The sequence below is a fragment of the Pyxicephalus adspersus genome, chromosome 1 (assembly GCF_032062135.1).
Source record: "Pyxicephalus adspersus chromosome 1, UCB_Pads_2.0, whole genome shotgun sequence".
NCBI classification, from domain to species: Eukaryota; Metazoa; Chordata; class Amphibia; order Anura; family Pyxicephalidae; genus Pyxicephalus; species Pyxicephalus adspersus.
In genome coordinates, this window is record NC_092858.1 from 65,595,476 (window position 1) to 65,614,755 (window position 19,280).

The window sequence follows — 19,280 nt, forward strand, 5'->3', positions numbered from 1 at the left end:
CATGTGTACAGCAATCACAAAAACAGGCTTCCATAAATAGCTCCATGACACAAGTAACCCAGCCTTTGTATGACTATGGACCCCTGTGTGTTTACACTCTGAACACAGGCAGTAAGTGTGATAATGCTGCACAGGGATCATTGTACAGCTGGATCAGTGGCCTGATAAAAATAGCACAGGATGCCAGCACTACAGCACATTGATGAAGAGGGGCAGGACAGGGGGCGTGTCTGATATAGAAATAGAGAGGTGGGCGGGGTATAGTGACAGGAAACACAGGAGTGGGCGGGGCGTCTAGGCTTAGAGAATGAGTGTCAGCGGAGAGGGGGAGGAGCTGAGAGCCAGGACTGGGAGGGGCTGTGACATGAGCCGGGAGGGGTGTGAGTGTGCGAGAGAGAACTGATCATCAAACGGCATCTAGTTAGAAATCCACAGGAGGGGGCAAGCAGAATGATTCCACTGCCAAACCGACGAATAGCAACACCAAACATACACATCGGGCGAATCTCATGAAGGAAATCCCAATGCCAGAGACCCAGCGATCAGTACATGGAGTGGAGATAATACAACAATTAATCTGCGATCAGCACTTGTTAACACAACCCATGTGAAGCTCCCCTATCTCTTACACGGACATTATAATAAGAAGAGTTTCTACAAACACTGATCGTGAAATCCCTCGCAGCCGGTGCATGGATGAAGTATAAAGCAGTAGGGCTCCTAGGAGGTGTCACTAGCCATGGATTGCAGCATGCTGAGAAGCCTCATCAACAGATATGTAAGTCTAGTAATCAGTCTAGTAATCAGTGTCTTCCCATGTGCTTCCCTTTATCTCCTGATATCAGTAATAGGTGTAAGGACTGCCATAGACATGGAGATTACAAATGATCCTGCCTTGTAAACATCACTGAACTTTACAACATTTGCCTTGTACTCTGATGGCACTTTTACATGAACTTCAGGACTTGCAGTGGCCACCATTCACCAACCTGACCCCACTGGTGACTTACATACAGCCTTGAAAATGAATTTCTATACAGGCATTTTTATGTACCTTCGTCTCCCAGCTCTTTGTGTCAATTCCTCAAACTTCATCCACTCTATTCATCAACACAACAAGCAAAAACATGTACAAAAATTCCCAATATTCACTCCTAAAGCTACAGAGCTGAGATTGTGTCCCAAGGCGAATAATCTTTGCTTCCCTTATGAAGCACATTGATGTTTTGATCATAATGTCAGAGATGTTATTTTTGTAAGACACAGGTGTAAGAGCATTTTGTAATTTCCACCTGATGATTTAGAACATAATCTCCAACAGTTTATTTTGGTTCCTGGTCTCTGGGACCTTTGCAAACTTCCCCATTCCATGCAAACAATGGTTTGCTTGTATTTTCATTTTGGTTAGCCTTTGTGTGCATTAAAATGTGATTGCTCACAAGGTGCCTGATGTCCTATGACTTGTATTAAAGTCAGTGATCACTTTCACAGAATAACTTTGTTTGATGAATGAACAATAATATTGTATTTGAATCATAAACAAATAAAGTGAATTTAGAGAAGGCTCTAGGTATACTTTATACCTCTTGTATCATAGATGTAAGTAAATCTATACCACAAGTAACAGCAGCTTAATAATTAATAACCTGTGGCTCACATAGATGTAGTCAAAATGTAATTGTTTATTCTGCCAATCATACTAGATGAAAAGATATCACCTTATAAATATGCATACTTATAATACATAAGCGTTTAGCAATATTTACAAAATAGACACCCCCCAAAACATGAAGGAGTCTCTAGGAGAGAAATATAGAAGCTACCATTGATGAGTATTTGTGAAGGTTTACGATTCAGGCTGTTATCTCCGTCCTTCCTCGATATCACTAGCCTAGATCAAGCATGTGTCAATTGGATGACTTGGCCTGATTTAAGTCGGTAGAAGTACAAAACCCTAAAATCTGCACCTTTAAAAGAAAATATACCAGCAATTGAAGCTCTCTTTTACTTTTGAGAACAGTTGGGCAATGGTGTCCATTCTGCAGGATCAGTCCCACCATCTTGATCATTTGCCTGTTGGAGGGTTGGATAGAATCTGCATTTGTCATAAACTAGAAATTCTGGATGTGGACCTTGGATAAAATAGAAAACCAAGTCACAGGCACATTGGCTGCTTTCTCCTCTTTGTTCTTCCATACTTCAATTATAAATGATAAATTGATTAAGCTACTAGGTCAGAATGATAAATGATCGCCTATTATCATTTTATTTATTTTGATCTACTGTAGAGTTACCAGGCCAGCACAGACAGATTTTTAGAACAGACGCTACAGTGAATGTTTATTTTGGGAAGGTCTGCAAAGTACTTTTTAATCAATATTTCTCCAGTAATAAAAATAACATGATGCAGAAAAATGCTAAAATCCAGCTATCTGTACTCACTAAAAGTTGGAAGGCCCATTTATTTTAGCGTATTGAACACTCATCTTACACAAACCCAGTGTTATATAGGACATAGTTTCATTACTGTCATTTATAATTCAGAGTTTCAGAATTCACAGCAGTAATAATTCCAAAGAAGAAATGTTAGGTAGCTGAGTATTCTGTAGGGATCTTTCTCTGGATTATTGGCCCCAAAGCTGAACTCATTACTATCATGAGACTGTCATGTGGTTGTCTGTGCCATTATTATGGATGAATGGCTTTTTGTTAGAATCCTGTTAATAGCAAGTGTTAATAGGCATCCTTTATATAATACACCTTTAAATATAATATGAAGGATATAAAACAAAGCAAAATTCCTTCTAACCACTGTTTTATGGGCATAATCACTAATGTTTCAGAGCTTATAAAAGAAATACAGAAAGAAAGCATATAGTAGTATGGAGTGATACTCCTTTACAATAATAATTACAGAGGTTGTAGTTCATTTCTTGTTCTGGCAGAAAAGGGTTTTGTTGCTCACCTCATCCTTTTAGAGACTGACTAAAGTGTCTCACACATGATTAGGGCCTAGTGTTGAATGGCTTTTCATTGTTTTAAGAAGGTTTTGTATTCCTTTTCAAATTTAATTCAACTTGTTTGAAGTAGGTCAACTGCAGGTCAAATGCACCTGAAATTTAGTTCAGAATGAGATCAGAAGCATCTCTGATTTCAAACTGATGCTACAGTTCTTACAGTTTTTATTCTCATATTGAAAATTGTAACAAAGCAATGTCATTTCAACTTTTAAGAAACAAAAGGTACCTCCAGCTTGAAAAATTTTTTGTATGCAATTTGACAAACCCCATAACTAGTTTGGGGATACAGATGCCGAATATCACTTGTTTTTCCCAATTTAAAAAAAAAAAATAAACATAAGGGTTGCAAACAGTACAGCAGAAGTAATACATTCATCAAAACCAGAGTTTCTCAACCAGGGTTCCTCCAGAGGTTGCTAGAGGTTTCTTGAGCCATGGGCACCTTGTGTCTCTCAGGTAAGTTTAGGTGACACCAATGATCTTTTTGGCTATCTGTAAGGGTGACATTCTTCCCAATGGCCGGCAATGTAAGAAACATTCTTACCACTGAACACATAACTAATATAAAGTGAGCTGTGGATATAGTAAATATAGCAGAGATGAAAGTTTTTTAATGTATTCCCCCTGTTAAAATGTTCAAGATAGGCTGATTTACACACTAAAACTCATTTACTAAAGGAGTTTGGAATCTCCACTAAATAAACTGGCTAAATATTTACTTCAGTTGTCCAAAATGTGCAAATGAAAAATACTAAATATGATTTTTGGGTGAATTGATAACTGTCATTTCTCTTTCTACAATTTATTCATGACCCTCTTTCACCCTTTCTACCCAATCTGTATAAATGTCATCCTGCTCTTGTTGCTGGCTTTCTATTTTGGTATGAACACCCATGCATGTCACCCCTGCTGAATGGTTGCTGGAAAAAACACGAAAGCTGTTTCCTGTTTCAGTAAAGATGTAAATATGGTGGAGAGGTAACCACAGTAAATCACAAGAAACTTGAATAGAGGAAAATTGGCTTTTTGAGATTTATTATGTAACCCCTTGTCAAAAAAACTAGAAAATTGATGAACTTTAGGAGCAAGGTTATCTGACTTGTCTTCTTTGAAGATACAAAAAGGCTGCTCAAAGACAAGTATATATATATATATATGAAGATATCTATGTAGAAAGATCTCCTATCCTCTTTTTTCTACCCTTGTACAACCTGAATAATAGATCTCCATTGAAGATTTAGTAATTCAGCCCCAGTCTTAGGAACATTTTGAAAGTTGGAGTATCTACTCTACTCTGATAATATTCGCCTCTTCTTATGTGAGAAAATTGTCATTGGTCTCTAGGAATTCAGAAACAGCTTGATAATCGCAGGAGATGTTTCAAATCTAGAGCACTGCTTGCGTTTATTGTGCCATCTGTACCCAGATATCCTCATTTGACAGCTGGCATGAACTGCTAATGCAAACTCTGAAGGAATGGAATGATACTTGAAGATCACTATGTAGTTTTCTTAGTACTAATTTATTCATTAATATGTATTAGAACAGCATTACTTCACTTTCAGCATGTATATTGATTACAGCTATTATTGCTTATATCCACCTATATAAAAACTCTACAATAATCTTAATCCATAGCTAACATTTTCATGACTTTAATTATATTAATTTTTATTTAGATAGGAAGCGTTATTTTTTACTTTAGAAGAAGAAAGTTCTAGGAGTCTAAATATGGAGATTTGGTTTCTTGTTACGCTCAGAGGGTTTCAGTAGCAATATTCAGCAGAATATGCGTAATGAATTTCCTAAAACCATACAGTTTAGAATGTTTCGTACTTTTTCACATTTAGATTGTTAAGTCCTTTAAAAGAATAGATTAATTTTGTTTTCCTTTGTGCTGTTTTTTGATTAAACACTTAAAATATTCAATAAAATACCACTCTTGTCTAAAACTCAATGACTTTACCCTTCCTTGTAAATTATTTATTGCAGTGCTGTGCTTGAAAGTCACACCTTTAACTTTATGTGCTGGAGTAACACAAAAACCACCAAGGTATCACCCTACCATTAGATCTGCAATAGTCTGACCATTTACATCTTGTTATTTTAGGGAAGGGTGAACCAGTACCAGACCTGGGGTAAACAGCAAGAATAATCACTCCAACTTGTGAATATGATTGTCCAGCACAATGGAAAAGGATGTGTTTAAATAAGCACATTGAAACTTGTTTGTATATCAGTATAGTGGCATGCTATCTCTGACCTCAATAAAAAATAATAGGTTCCTATTTGGCATGATGATCCTCCTATTTTGGGGCATTGACTTGAAATATGCAGTGTGTGAAGTCTGTGAAAAGTTGTAAATTCTGACTTGCTTGCTTGTTCCGGTGAATCAGAAAGTATTGAAGCCAAAGATCAGCAGGTCAGACAGAGAACTAGCATTTGTCTGCCTGCATGTTCATCTAAGGACAGGTTTATGCTAAGCTATTGATTTTGCTATTGTATTAGTTTAACAGAGACTAGTAATTTGCACAAGCTTCCAGTAATTTTAGATACCATTTTTTTGGAAATCAGCTAGTGTTGCCAGACTTCCAGCCTAGAACTACAGAAAACATGGTTGAATAATGGTCAAACATTAAACCCTCACTCATACATTCATATGTTCCAATCATGCATGTATACATTTTTATTTTTAAATCAGATTCATCTTTTAAAGAGAACCTGTATTGGATGACTATAGCCTACTTACCAGGAAGTCCAGACCTGCCTTCAATCTGACTAGTGTTTGGATAGTACTGTCTGGTTCCTACCAGGGACAGCCTCTCTACTCAGCTAATATGGAAGCTATCCTCTCCATATCTGATCTGATAGGGCTAAACATTTGAACATGGGATTGCATTAAATGTCATGGATTGCTCAGTTAAAGGTTGATTGGTTTATCTTGTTTTACTGCTAAAGGGAGCAGTTCTACCACCACTAAAATATTATGGTTGCTGGGAATATAAAGGGCGAAAGCTGTATTATTACTAAACCTTTTCCTTATCCATTAATGACCTGTGCATTCTTTAGACCTTGCTTTTTCTACTTTCTTTAGGCATTATAATTTGTTGATACATTCCTGCCCCCATTTGCCCAGGGCCATATTTAGTGTAAAGCTTGCCTTATACAGAATAACCCTGTGTTTTCCTATGAATTACTTTTGTAATTATGATGATGATGTCCTCATCATTAAGAAAAAAAGTTTTTCAATATGTCTAGCTTGCAAATGACAGCCAGCAATGACTACTAGGAGTCTGAAGACATCTGCGGTTTGGCTGAGATGATTAGAGAGTCAGAGTGAAATCAGTAAATCAATACTTCTGGTCTACATACTGATTCCAGGTTAGTGATTCACTGAAGCCGTTAGAAAATCATGATTGGCAAGTAACAAGCATTTTTAAGAAAGAGAGGTCAGCAACTACAGCCTTCAGTAAAGGATTCCTTTTACAAAGGTATTATTTAAAATGTATCAAAATCTGTTGTCTAAAATCTAACCAACCTGCAATGAATATGACATAGTTAAAAGGTGTTGTTTATGGGGCTTTTTTCATGTGGATTTATTTAAATGTAATTTTCAGCTTTCATTGTTTGTCAGTGATCATTTTTGCTATGATTCATCTCTTAGGGATTCTTTGAGCAAAACTCTGTGCCTGAGGTCCTTGATCTGCTCTCCTCTTGGGGCTTTTTTTAGGGGATTACTTTTATATGTTTTGTACTGTTGAACATGAACACCCCACTGTTGGTGTATCAAAGACTTATAAGATGCCAGATGTCCACCACACCATGTTCTACCGATAACTAAAGTAGAACTTTTATTGTCACCATTACAGGTAATAGTATGTCAGGTACTCAAGTGTTATGGAATCTCCAAATTGCAACAGGACCTGAGCTTTTGGGTTTGCCATGCTGTTTAAATTGTAACTCAATGCCTTTGAAAACAAAAGGAAATATAGTACAATTCAATTTAATGTGTAGTGCTTGAAATGAAATTCTAGCATTACAAAACCTTGTTCTAGCACAAACATTCTTTTACAAGTGCAATTTGAGATTTCCTAATTGTATTGTGGAGAGGAATACAGAATAAGTGGATGATACATTTTATTTGCTATACTTAAAATATTTTTTCAAAGCCAAATTTCAGTTCAGGAAAACATGAGGGATATCAAGGCTGAAAAGGCGTGAACAGCATAAACACAATCCCACAATAAAATATAATCAAATTCTAGTCTCTGCCTATTGCCACCTTTCATTTAACACTTAGCGTCTTTCTGCATTCTACTAAGCTCATTTTACAGTGAAATATTTTCAGTTCTTTCTCAGTTTCTTGAATACGAGTTAAGGATTGGATTTGAATCACTGACATTAAAAATACATGAACCTGGAAGATTCTCCACCAGAGAATGTTTAGTGAATGTCAGATTTACTGTTTTAAAAACAGCCCTATGGTGTGTTTTGTTGGTATTCATTAAAGTAATTTTAACCAGCATTGTTACAGTACAAAGCTTATGTATATAATAGAGTAATTTATTAATTTTGTGTGTGTGTGTGTGTGTATATATATATAATGATCATTTGAAATTCATTCTGTTTTAGTTAGACAAATACAAGGTGGTCGCTTACTTTGGGTAACTGCACCTAAGTATTCAACCCCATATTTAATAAAGTCCATCTGAGCCCGAGTCATTGGGGGAAAAAAAAGTATGAAAGGTTTCTCCAAAATAAATGATGTGCTTGTTACATATCCATAATATAGCATGCTAGTAAAAATCCCAATAATGAATAATGATCTGTGATTGGTGATGAATGATAACCTGGGATATAGTTTCCCACTGCTTTTTATTGTATCATTAATAAAGCCCTGTGGAACAGATGCATGAAATGGTCAGGTCATACGATATGAAGATGCAGATATATGAAGAATTAGGCTTTTGTCTTGCAATTTTGAGTGAGATGACACATGAAATGCAAAGGTATTTTTACCATTCAGCACTATTTACTAAAAAATAAATCCAACTGTATTTTGTATATATATATTTATATTCCATATAATTTAATGGAAGGTCATTTTGAGGTTCAGTATCTTACAACAACCAATTAACATTCATTCTGTGTTAATTTGACAAATAGAATGTGGTCGCTTACTTTGGGTAACTGCACTAAAGTATCCAGACATCTTATTTAATAGGGTGAATTTGAGCCTGTGTGCCATTGGGAGAAAAAAGTATGAAATGCTATGACATGATATGCCCTGTTACATATCCATAATATAGCATGTTAGAAAAAATCCCATTAATGAATAATGATCTGTGATTGGTGATGAATGATAACCTGGGATACAGTTTCCCACTGCTTTTTTACTGTTTCATTATTAAAGCCTAGCGGAGTAGATGCAGCAATGGTCTGGTCATACGATATGAAGATGCAGATATATGAAGAATTCTACTTTCGTCTTGCTATTTTTAGCGAGATGCCACAAATAATGCAAAAGTCTTCTTTTCACCAATCAGCACTGATTACTAAAAAATGAAATCCAACCATACTTTGTGTCTATCAGTAAGGAAAGGACATCAAGATTAAGAAAGGTTGAGCCATTCTTGTGCTCCATGTTCCTTATAGTTTTCCTGATGGTGTGGATTATCAGTGACTGTGTGTATGCACCCCAATTCCATGCTGCCATTATTGTGAGCAGCATATTACATATATTTCCAAGTCTTGCACTACTGTAAAATCTGTTGAGGGCAAAGATAAGAATTCTTCATATAATGATATGATTATATTATGATATATTTATATCCTCCTTGCCTGATATAACTGCTCACAGATCTGCCAAAGTTTGTTTTCTCCACCGGTTTGGCAGCTAAGAGATTAGCTTTGCCCAGCTTTTCTGGAATATGTAAAAATGAACGACTCCATCTGTAATCTTAAAATAGATTTCCTGTACAAATGTAGTAACATATTAATTATTAATTGTTTCTCAGTTCTCCTGGGTTTAGACAAGATTCCCTTTCATTTACCCACAGGCTACACTACCTTCCTCTGTTGTCATGGCAACCTCTGTTCACACACTTACAATTCTTCTGTGGCTATGGCTGGATGTCATTGCTGTTGTCTCTACATCATTTATTGTTCTTCAATATCAAACAATGACACCATGTTGGTGCTAGGAAGGCTAGTATAAACAACAGTGTCATGTAGGGCAGAAAACAAGGCAATGTTTCATGGGAGTTCAATGCATATATAAGCATTCCAAAAAAAACATGGAAGGATTCATCTTTTTTCCCCTAGTTTGCATAATTCCTTGGTCATAAAGCAGAATTTATTTCAGCACACAAGTCAGAGATGACATCTATAATTTCTTGGAATTTCATGGTAGTAGATGTCTCCGATATGTAAAGACACAATGGATGGCAGATACAGAGGAAATAGCAGATGGGATGATGGTCATCAGCTAAATACTGAGCAGGAAACAGTCCAGGGTCAAACCAGAGCATGACCAATTAGACTAAAAATGTGACAGCCAGGCTAGTGTGCTGGTATACTGAAATGATTAATAAATGTGTTACAGATTATGACAAATACATATCACCCCAAGGCCAGAGAAGTCACAAGTCCACTGCAAGGCAACAACCAGCCGGTCTGGTAGAGTATACAGAAGTCTGGTGTGTATGGTACACATGTACATGTATGGTATACATCAGTCTATTTAAAGCCAAACAGCTAAATATACCCATGAAATACACTTATAAAAGATGTTTTTCCTGCCAAACAGTCCTGACAGACAACACAGTCAGCCTGGAAACCTGACTTTTCTCTTTTGCAGTTAAATAATACAACTAGGTCTTGTCCCTTTCCCCAGCATATGATGCATATGATTGGACAGTATAAAATACGCAGCAGAATGATAAGCAGTGTGTTCCTTTTTAGCACTTCTTAATAAATGATTTGCTTCCTCCATTCTGAGCTCTAATATTAACACAGAACTGAACCCAAAAGTTTAAAAAGTTGCAAACAGTCAGGTAATTAATGGCACGTTGTCTTGGTGTCACCTTTCTATCTGCCCTCTCATTTACCCCCCATATTCGAAACATTTCCAGGTCCTGTCACTTTCACCTACTCAACATGTTCAAAACACGCTCTTATCATCTCCCGTCTGGACTACTGTAACATCCTCCTCGCTGGTATTCCACTAACCCGACTCTCTCCTCTACAATCTATTATGAATGCTGCTGCCAGACTCATCCATCCTTCCCTCCGCTCCTCTTCCTTTTTGTAGTGTCTTGATCAAATCATTAGCCATATAAATTTTACTGAATTTATTGTTGGTATTTTGTACCTAAAACCTCTGTAGTTGCAGGTTTAGTATATATAGCAGCAAAGTGATGCCTATAGAATGTATAGATGAAAAGTCACTTAATGTTATAATACTGCGCTTGCATAACCTAAAATTGCTGTTTAAGCAGGAAGCTCTTTATATTCACGATGGTGTCCTAAAATTAGAATATCAATATTGTGAAAATTAATTGAGTTAGTGGTCCATTTTCTGCTTACTCTTATGCTTCATTTTTCCCAGATACCTGTCTAGCAAGGCTTTGACAAAGTAGTGGTTTTATTTACTGGTGGTGCTGACTAATCCCCCAGCCGATGTAGAAAGAGGATTTGCTCTAACCTATTTTACACAGAGGATTAAGGACAATTAGGTTCCTCTCTAGATCTCTATGAAGAAGTCAGGTACAATCCCCTGAGATGCACATCTGTTCATGGACTCTGCAGAAAGCGTATAAAACATTAATCAGGATGCAAAAGACTGACTAGAATTGCAGTGCCAATCCTGCCGGTGGATATGTTTTGGTGCCAGTCCCTGAAATGCATTTCACTTGCGTCTGATGTTTTGAATCCGTCGTCTCTGTTTTCAGTAACAAAGCTTATACATACTTAAAGCGTTTTGCTACTTAAAAAGAAATGTTATATGCTGTTGGCAATTGATCTACTTGTTTAACCAGAGCAATACTTTATTAAGTTGGCGGCCTTGTTTTTGTGAAGGCTCTGAAACATTTTAATACATAAATAGGGTCTCAATTAGAAGTCATATATTTTATTTAATTTAGTTTTTGCAGAAAGAAAATATGAAATAGAATCCTATTTAATGTACAGCTCTGCGTAATATGTTGGCGCTATATAAATCCTGTTTAATAATAATATTAATAATAATAATACATTTGCTCGTAGTCATTAGAGGGCAGTCAGCCTTGGGGCAGCATATCTTGAAAGTGTTGCAAAGTACCTTGTAAACTTGCAAGGTCATAGCTGACAATTTTTTAATTTATTTCTCACTGAAAGCAGGATGGTCAGTGGAGCAAGCAGGCACTGCTGGTGTCATTTATCTCATGGAAAAACGTAATCAATCAAGGCAATTTTAATGTCTGAACTATGCTGCACATATGTTTGACTGTTCCCATAAACATAGTCTGATTTGGCAATTCCATGTCTATTGGCTGCTTATCCTATTTAATACTATTCTTGCATTCAGCCAATGCTGGTCACATTACCAAAAAGCATTTGCCTTTGGTTATTTAATGTTTATGGAGAGGGAAGTTCTCAGATGAACTAATCCTTCTGTTCATCAAAGATTTTATGAGGGTCAGGGTTGACGAACATTTGAATGTTGCATAATAAGTAAACTATTTATTGAACTTTGCATATGCTCACCAACCTGCACATTTTCTTAAACTGTCACTTGTGTTCCTCAGGAAATAATTTTTAACAACTTACCAAACTGCCATTACACTATAACAACTTCTCTCAAATTATGGTTTATGCGTAACTAATTAGAGGAAATGTCTATAACAGTGTTTCTCAGCCAGGGTTCCTCCAAAAGTTGCTAGGGGTTCCTTGAGTAAAGAGCAGTTTGTGCCTCTCAGGCTCTTTTTTGAAACCTGAAAGTTATTTCAAAGGGTTCCCCTATATTATAAAGGTCCAGAAACACTGGGCTATAAAGTATACAACATTTTTTGTGTTTTAAAGTGAAATGGAGGTAAAAAAAGGTACACTCTTGTTTCATGTTTAGTTTAGTGTATAGAAGCTGTTACATGGGAGCTAAATGTTCCCTAGGGCTGGGTTAAACAAATAACATTTTTTTTCTTATCACCTTATCAGTTGCATGAATATTTAAATGTCCTATACATTTTGTATACTAGTAGTAGTTTACTCTGTGATAGGTACATATACCATGTAGCATAAATGATGTATGCATTACATATGCATGTACCGGTACATGTTTCAGAAAGTTTAGGTCATTTTTACCATGAGTTATTTATTTGGCACTAGTAATTATCTAATAACATATTTTATGTGGGTGCGGTGTTTGTATGTAGTTAACTGGGCAAAAGAGAGCTAACATTTACTTGTTTAAACAGCAAACCACAATCCAACCATACATTATATAGCCTGTGTATACTATAGTGCAGGGGTCAGCAACCCGCAGCTCCAGAGCCGCATGCAGCTTTTCAGCCTCCATGTTGTGGCTCCCTTCGGCCTTGAGAAAAGAAAAAAAAAGAATAACGGTTATTTACAGTGGCCTGTGTTGACACTTCCGCAGGCAGGGTAAGGGCACACTCCCTCTCCTCTGTATGCATTGCGGAGGGGAGGGATTTCCCTTCCAGGACGTCCCTGGTGGGGGCGGAGCCATCAGCACGGGACTCAAGAGAGTCCCTCTCTGATTGGAGTCCCGTGTCCACGTGTTCCAAGGTGCTTACCTGAATACAAACATCAAGGCGCATCATAGCGCCATGTGGGACACGGGACTGGATGCATTTAAGGGCAGCTACTCATTGAGTGAAGATGCACAGCTCTTACACTAACAAGAGCCAGGAGCTCATAATGGCAACAAACATTTTAAAAGTAAGTTTTCAACATCATAATGCATTTATTGATTTTTTTAATGTCTTAAGGTATAGAGGTATTTGATCATGCACTCCAATTTAATTACTTAATATCTGAATTTGATTATATATCCTCATGAATTTAATAAAAAAAAAAATTAAATTTGCTATTATGGATTGTTCAGTTATATATCAACTAATCATGTATTAGTCATCTGATAAATTATGCCTTGATCTTGGGATAATGAATCATGATAAACATACATTTAAATAAATAAGTTTATATTCATATGAATTTGATCATGATCACAGTGAATTTAATAAAATAATGGGTAATAAAATAAGATTAACTATCCCACTTAAGTAAAGCTCCACATTATTCTTGCATTCAATCAAAACCATTGTTTTGTTTCTTTAAATGCTTTCCAAATTTGGAAAGCATTTAAAGATTTGTCAAATTGTCTACTTTGTGTACAGGACTCAAAAAGGCTTGCATAGTTCAGTGTTTAATTTATTTCAAAGTAGGCCACATGCACACTGCAATTTTGTTTGTTGTATTCTGTTGTTGTAACAGGTAAACTTAAAAAAAGATTAAAACTTAAAAGTTTATAAGCTGTGTTATGTTTTGCGGCTCCAGAGTATTTTTCTATAGTGGAATAGGGGGCAAAATGGCTCTTTTGATAGTAAAGGTTGCCGAGCTCTGCTATAGTGTGTATATGTATATACTTCTCAAAAAATTTAAGGGAAGACAGAAATCACTAATGGATTTGTGGGCGAAAAATTTGTATATTTAGGATATTTAAATATTAATTAATATAAATTTTGTAATTCAGGAAGGACAAAATCATATAAGAACAGGCATTGGAAACCAAAGTCATTAACTAACTGAGGGCTGGATTCAAAATTAAAGGCTAAAAACTAAAATCACAGAATAAAAAAACTTGGGCTACTTGGGCTGATCTTACTTGGGCAAAAAAACATTGTATTGCTATTTTGTTTTTATTAAATAAGTAGGAGCTGGGATTTGGTTGTGCAATCAAGCATGTATGTTTAAAGAGAAACTAAACCCAAAACGACCAAAAAATAAATAAAAATACCCTTACCTTCAATCACGCAGGTCAGTCCGATCACTGCGGGGGTGTCCTGCATCGAGCTTCGTGCCGTCCCGGCATTCGTCCCGGAACCAGTGCTTCGGGCGCCGCCATCTTCTTGTTCTTGTTCTTCTTCCTACGTCACTCGACCCAGGCGTGAGATCGGGTGACGTAGGATGGAAAAAAAATTGCCGATTTTACTGCGCAAGCGTGAGATCAACAAATTTTTCTTTTTGTGAAAAAAGGCTCCTTCTGCGTATGTGCCTAAGAGCCTCCCGGGATGCCTGACATAGGTATCCCAGGAGGCTTTGCGCTCCCATTTATTCTCGACCAATATGTGTGTCAGCCCTAGTGCATTACCAGAAATAATAATATCCCAATTACCAGAGGAATATCCACTAGACAGTTTATGCACGTCTTGCTGCATGCTAGATATGCCTAGCTGACTTATTTTCTGGATTGCATTACACAAGAGAGCTTGCAGAAAGGAACCTTAAATGGAGCCTGAAATAGTACAGCAAACCATTGCTTTATGAAAAAGCCTTGTATACAGAGAAGAATTGGATTGCCAGCTAAAGTGGAGCTTAGTGATGTATTCCCAGCACAGTATATTTTGCATTATTGACTTTTGGTATGTAAAGGTTTATGTAAATAATGTATGTACCTCTGGAGAATGCAGCAAGTTTGATATATTTGCTTCATAATTTTCTTTTGAATTCTCTGCTTTGTAAAGTTTTTTCTTAGTAGGCTCTAATTTTGTTAAAAAGATTGGAAATAGAAGGAATAAAAGAATAAAAATAAGTATATTACATCTGTATTTTAGTGACACTATTTGGGTTTTAGGTTTTTTTTAAAAATGCTTTCTGAACTGTAGCTGTATAAAGTAAGAGGAAAATTGGAAAGCCAGCACATTGCTTCTTTATCAGCTGGAGAGGTCCTAATTTTTGCTTTTAACAAGAGAAAACCATTAGTGGGCACACTTGCCTTCAATTTTCTTTTTAACACTCAGATTTGCAATCATTTAAACAAATGATAGGAAGTTACACAAGTATGTTTAGGGGGTGGGCCAGCTGTAATCTTTTTTACTCTGTAATGTGCCAACAACAAACGAACACAGGGAGATATTTCTTTAAAGTCCATGCACATTTTATAGTGGCAGGCAACAGATTTAAAGTGATGAAAGAATGACAAGGAACACATATGTGTCAGATCTAAGAGCCATATTCTGAATTCCAGAATATGACAAGAGCAAGAAATGTGTGTGGTAATGTCCATGACTGTAATAGAATAGCAAAATGTTTTCAAATATGCTTTTATATTATGTATCAAGCTGAGGTCTCTATTAACATGCTATGCTTTGTTTTTCATTTTGAAGACACTTTCCCACACTGTGTTAAAATATTTGCCAAATTCCTGCAATTTTTTATTGTTCAATAGGAGATATTTATCATTTCTATACTTCATGCCCCTTAAAATAATGTTGTGTTAATATTATTAGGTTCTTCTTGTTCAGTAGGTAGAGGAACATACAAAGCTGTGTCTTGATTTTAATGTAGAACCTATTCAGCTTTTATTGGTTAGCAGAGATATGTTACTTAATCTAGAAGTACACACATTCTCCCACTCTCTAGTTTGGAAATGATGCTTATTCCACAACACAACCTTTTCATAGACTGAAAGTATATTACCAGTGGCTTAATATTTTACAACATTACCTTGGGGACTTGCTTTACCTTTGATATTCCAATAACTTATTATTATCTAGAGGTCGGTACTTTTCTTGAAGCCCTGCTATTATAAGCGTTTCACAAGCATGAAACCAAAGGAGTTTCTATGCTGTGTACATATTTTTAATAATTTTTTTTTTATATTGAAACTGGGGTTTGAAATATCACATTGTATTGTGGATTACTTATATTTCAATGTTTTTTTTATAAATTAATTAAAAAGGTACAACAATACAGCAGTATATAACATCTAAAATCGTTAGCTGAACTTTGGATGACAGCATTAGTTAGGTATAGAACATTAACATTAAAGTTCATTGCCCTAAAGTTCATGAACCATAATAAAATGAGCACAAAACTTATGTCAGTTCCTTTTGATTCTCTACTTTCACACTTATGCAATAAGCACTTTCATATGAAATCCCCTTATGGAAACGTTTTTGCACATTCTAAATTTTAATTTTTTCACTTTCTTTTACTTATTTTACTTTTCATCTTAAAGGGACAGTGTGTGTCCAAATGCTTGGTCTTAATCAAGGTAAAAAGGCACAAGTCTATCAAGTTCAGCTAAAAAAAAACATTCATTAGAAAGCTTCAAATTCTGTTCAGAAACCTTTATTCATGTTGACCCAAAGGAAAGTGATAAAACACATTGTAAAGCAATTTGCTGCAACAGGGGAAACAAATCCCTTCCTGATCACCTAAGACAGTTGGTTTTTCCCTAGATCCAATGTTCCTACTGTCATTACTGATAAAAATGTATTACCCAGTTCTATTCTAGAAACCATTGAGCTTGCTAAAACTACTTCCTGAGCGAATCTTTTCCACATTTTTACAACCCTTACTGTGAAGAACCCCTTCTGTATGTGAATATTAAACCACTTTACCTCCAGATGAAGAGTGCCCCCCTTTTTGCTAAATTATATTTTTTCTGCCTAAAGGTCCACTCTTTAAAGGAGATTTATTTATGAAATGTGATTAGGAGTGTCTTCATTTTCAGCTTTTTGAATCATTGTAAGTGTAAATACTGGCCTGCACTCAGTTTCCCCCATATCTACTTAAATACATTTTATACCCTTTTTCTACTCTATTATTAGATGTAAAAGAACCCTAACTGCTAACAGTTTGTGATCTCCAATATTTAAATGAGTGTAGGACAGCATATGAATCATATTATTAGGTTTCTGGCAGCAAACATATTGAATCAAATAGAAGTGTGCAGCAGATCACTACCTTTTTTCACAATCTACTACATCTCCTGTTATTGAGAATAAAAAAAAAAAAAAAAATCGGAATGGCAGCTGTTAAAGACCAGAGAAGAAAAAGTAGACACGGGTGCATTTTTAGAGTTACTTGGTATCTTGAATATATTTAAACAGCTTATGGTTTAATAGATGGTCACTCTTAAGTGCATTAAGACAGGTACTTAATGAGTCACATGAATTGTAAATTGTGTTACCTACATAAATCTATAGATCCGGAAAAAAGCAGACAAAAAACACAAGTAAAACATTTGCACTTTACATTTCATTAGAAAGAAAAATTACTTCCCAACACCATTAATTGCAGTTATGTTAGATAATAAAATTATACAGTATTTATATAGCGCCATCATATTACGCAGCGCTGTACAAAGTCCATAGTCATGTCACTAACTGTCCCTCAAAGGAGCTCACAATCTAACGTCCCTACTATAGTCATATGTCATTAATGTAGTCTAAGGTCAATTTTAGGAGGAAGACAATTAACCTAACTGCATGTTTTGGGAGGAAACCCACGCAGACACGGGGGAGAACCTGCAAACTCCATGCAGATAGTGTCCTGGCTGGGATTCGAACCTAAGACCTAGCGCTGCAAAGGCCAGAGTGCTAACCCCTGAGCCACCGTGCTGCCCTAAAGTTAAATATCCTTAGATATGAAGTTAGATATGAAGTTAAATATCCTCTATTACTGTTCATATATCATATATATCACTATATATTTTCCCTTTTTATATATATATATCACTTCAAAGTTCCTGACTGTTCTCATCACCCGAAATTCAGAATGTAGAGTATTTTTACATAGAGCTGAGACTTAGCATGCTATTTCAGGTATGCAAACTCCACCCACAAGACAATAGTATGTTTCATTGACTTAACATGAAGCTACATGAAAAGAAACAAGTTCACTTTAATACCTCACCCCAACAGCACAGATTTGTATATCCTTTGCTTCCTTCTTGTTCTGTTTGGCTGTAAGCAGGAGAAACCACCCTACAATTGGCTCAGACTCTGGGGATAGCCACGTGCTTACCCATAACTAGAAGAACCAAACATATTTTTCATCCTGGCAGCTGAACAGGTGAACAGATGAATATGTGCTGCTAATGGAGCATGGGAGATGAAAAAACTTGCTGCTTTCCCCTTCAAGCTGTACAGGGTTTGCTCTCGGAGACGTGCCTAAACCAATTCTTATATGAAATATTAAATTGTTTTTATTTGTTTTAGGAGAAGGTACCATAAAATCTTAGGTTCTAACCAATGTCATCTGCTAGTTGGTGAAGTAGTTTGTAGAACCTCGTTTAGCGGCAATGACATTAAGTAATCATTTTCTGTATATCTTTGTGGAGGTATTTTGGCCCAATCTTCTTTACAACATGGCTTCAGTTCATTAAAATTTGCTGGCATTTGTTAATGCAAAACTCTCTTGAAGTTCCGTCACAGCATTTCGATTGGGTAAAGGTCAAGACTATGACTGAGCCATTACAACATCTTCGTCCATTCTGTTGTAGATTTGTTGGTCTACAATATATGTGTATATATTTATATATATATATTACATCAAAAATTCTGCCACTAAATAATTTCTTTTTAAATAATAAATTATGGCAAAAACTGAATTGAAAAGCATAGCTGTAATTTGATATTTGTCATCTGATCCCTAGAATCTGATTAAATTAAAATAAAAAGGCCCTGACAGGATTAAGTCTGGAACATGTCAACCCTACGGGCTATTCTACAGTAGATATTGACTTAATAAGATGTCTGTATCAGCCTGTGCTTCCTGTATGTCTGATGGGAACACTTCTGGCACAGGCCAAATGTATCCGGTTTAAGACATTACTAGACTCCAACTTCCTAACATTATTTCTACATAGCTGTCCCCTGTTGCCCTCCAACATGATAAATAAATTGCTATGATACCACGATGTGAGGTGAATAATACAAAGCAGAGAGAGCAAACTACTCCAAATGTGTATGTACCACGCCATGGTGTTATTCATTCAAATGTATCTCTGCGATTATGCTAGTAGTGAAATTGAGTAGCAGAGGATATAACATGGGGAAATGTACATGGTTTCCATAAATGGGTTTCTTTTTTTTCCCTTGATATACTTTTAATGCTTATGCTTTTTTCTTCTTTTTTTCTGATATGTTCAGTGTCAGATTTGAAGTAGTTTTCCTTTCTTATTATTGTACTTCTACATGGCTGCGTTCCTACCACCATTTGACCATACAACCATTTTGCTTTATTACTACTGCA

At 36.0% G+C, this 19,280-nt stretch overlaps 1 protein-coding gene across 8 annotated transcripts in view; it reads left to right on the forward strand.

Moving 5' to 3' along the window:
- Positions 1-396: 396 nt before the first annotated feature.
- The window catches only part of ATP11A (ATPase phospholipid transporting 11A), a 103,158-nt gene continuing 84,274 nt past the window's right edge, over positions 397-19,280 (forward strand). For all 8 annotated transcript variants that reach the window (XM_072412134.1, XM_072412152.1, XM_072412143.1 and 5 more), the window contains exon 1: positions 397-778. In XM_072412134.1, coding sequence (XP_072268235.1) covers positions 740-778 — 39 coding nt within the window. In that variant the 5' untranslated portion in view covers positions 397-739. The remainder of the gene's footprint in view (positions 779-19,280) is intronic.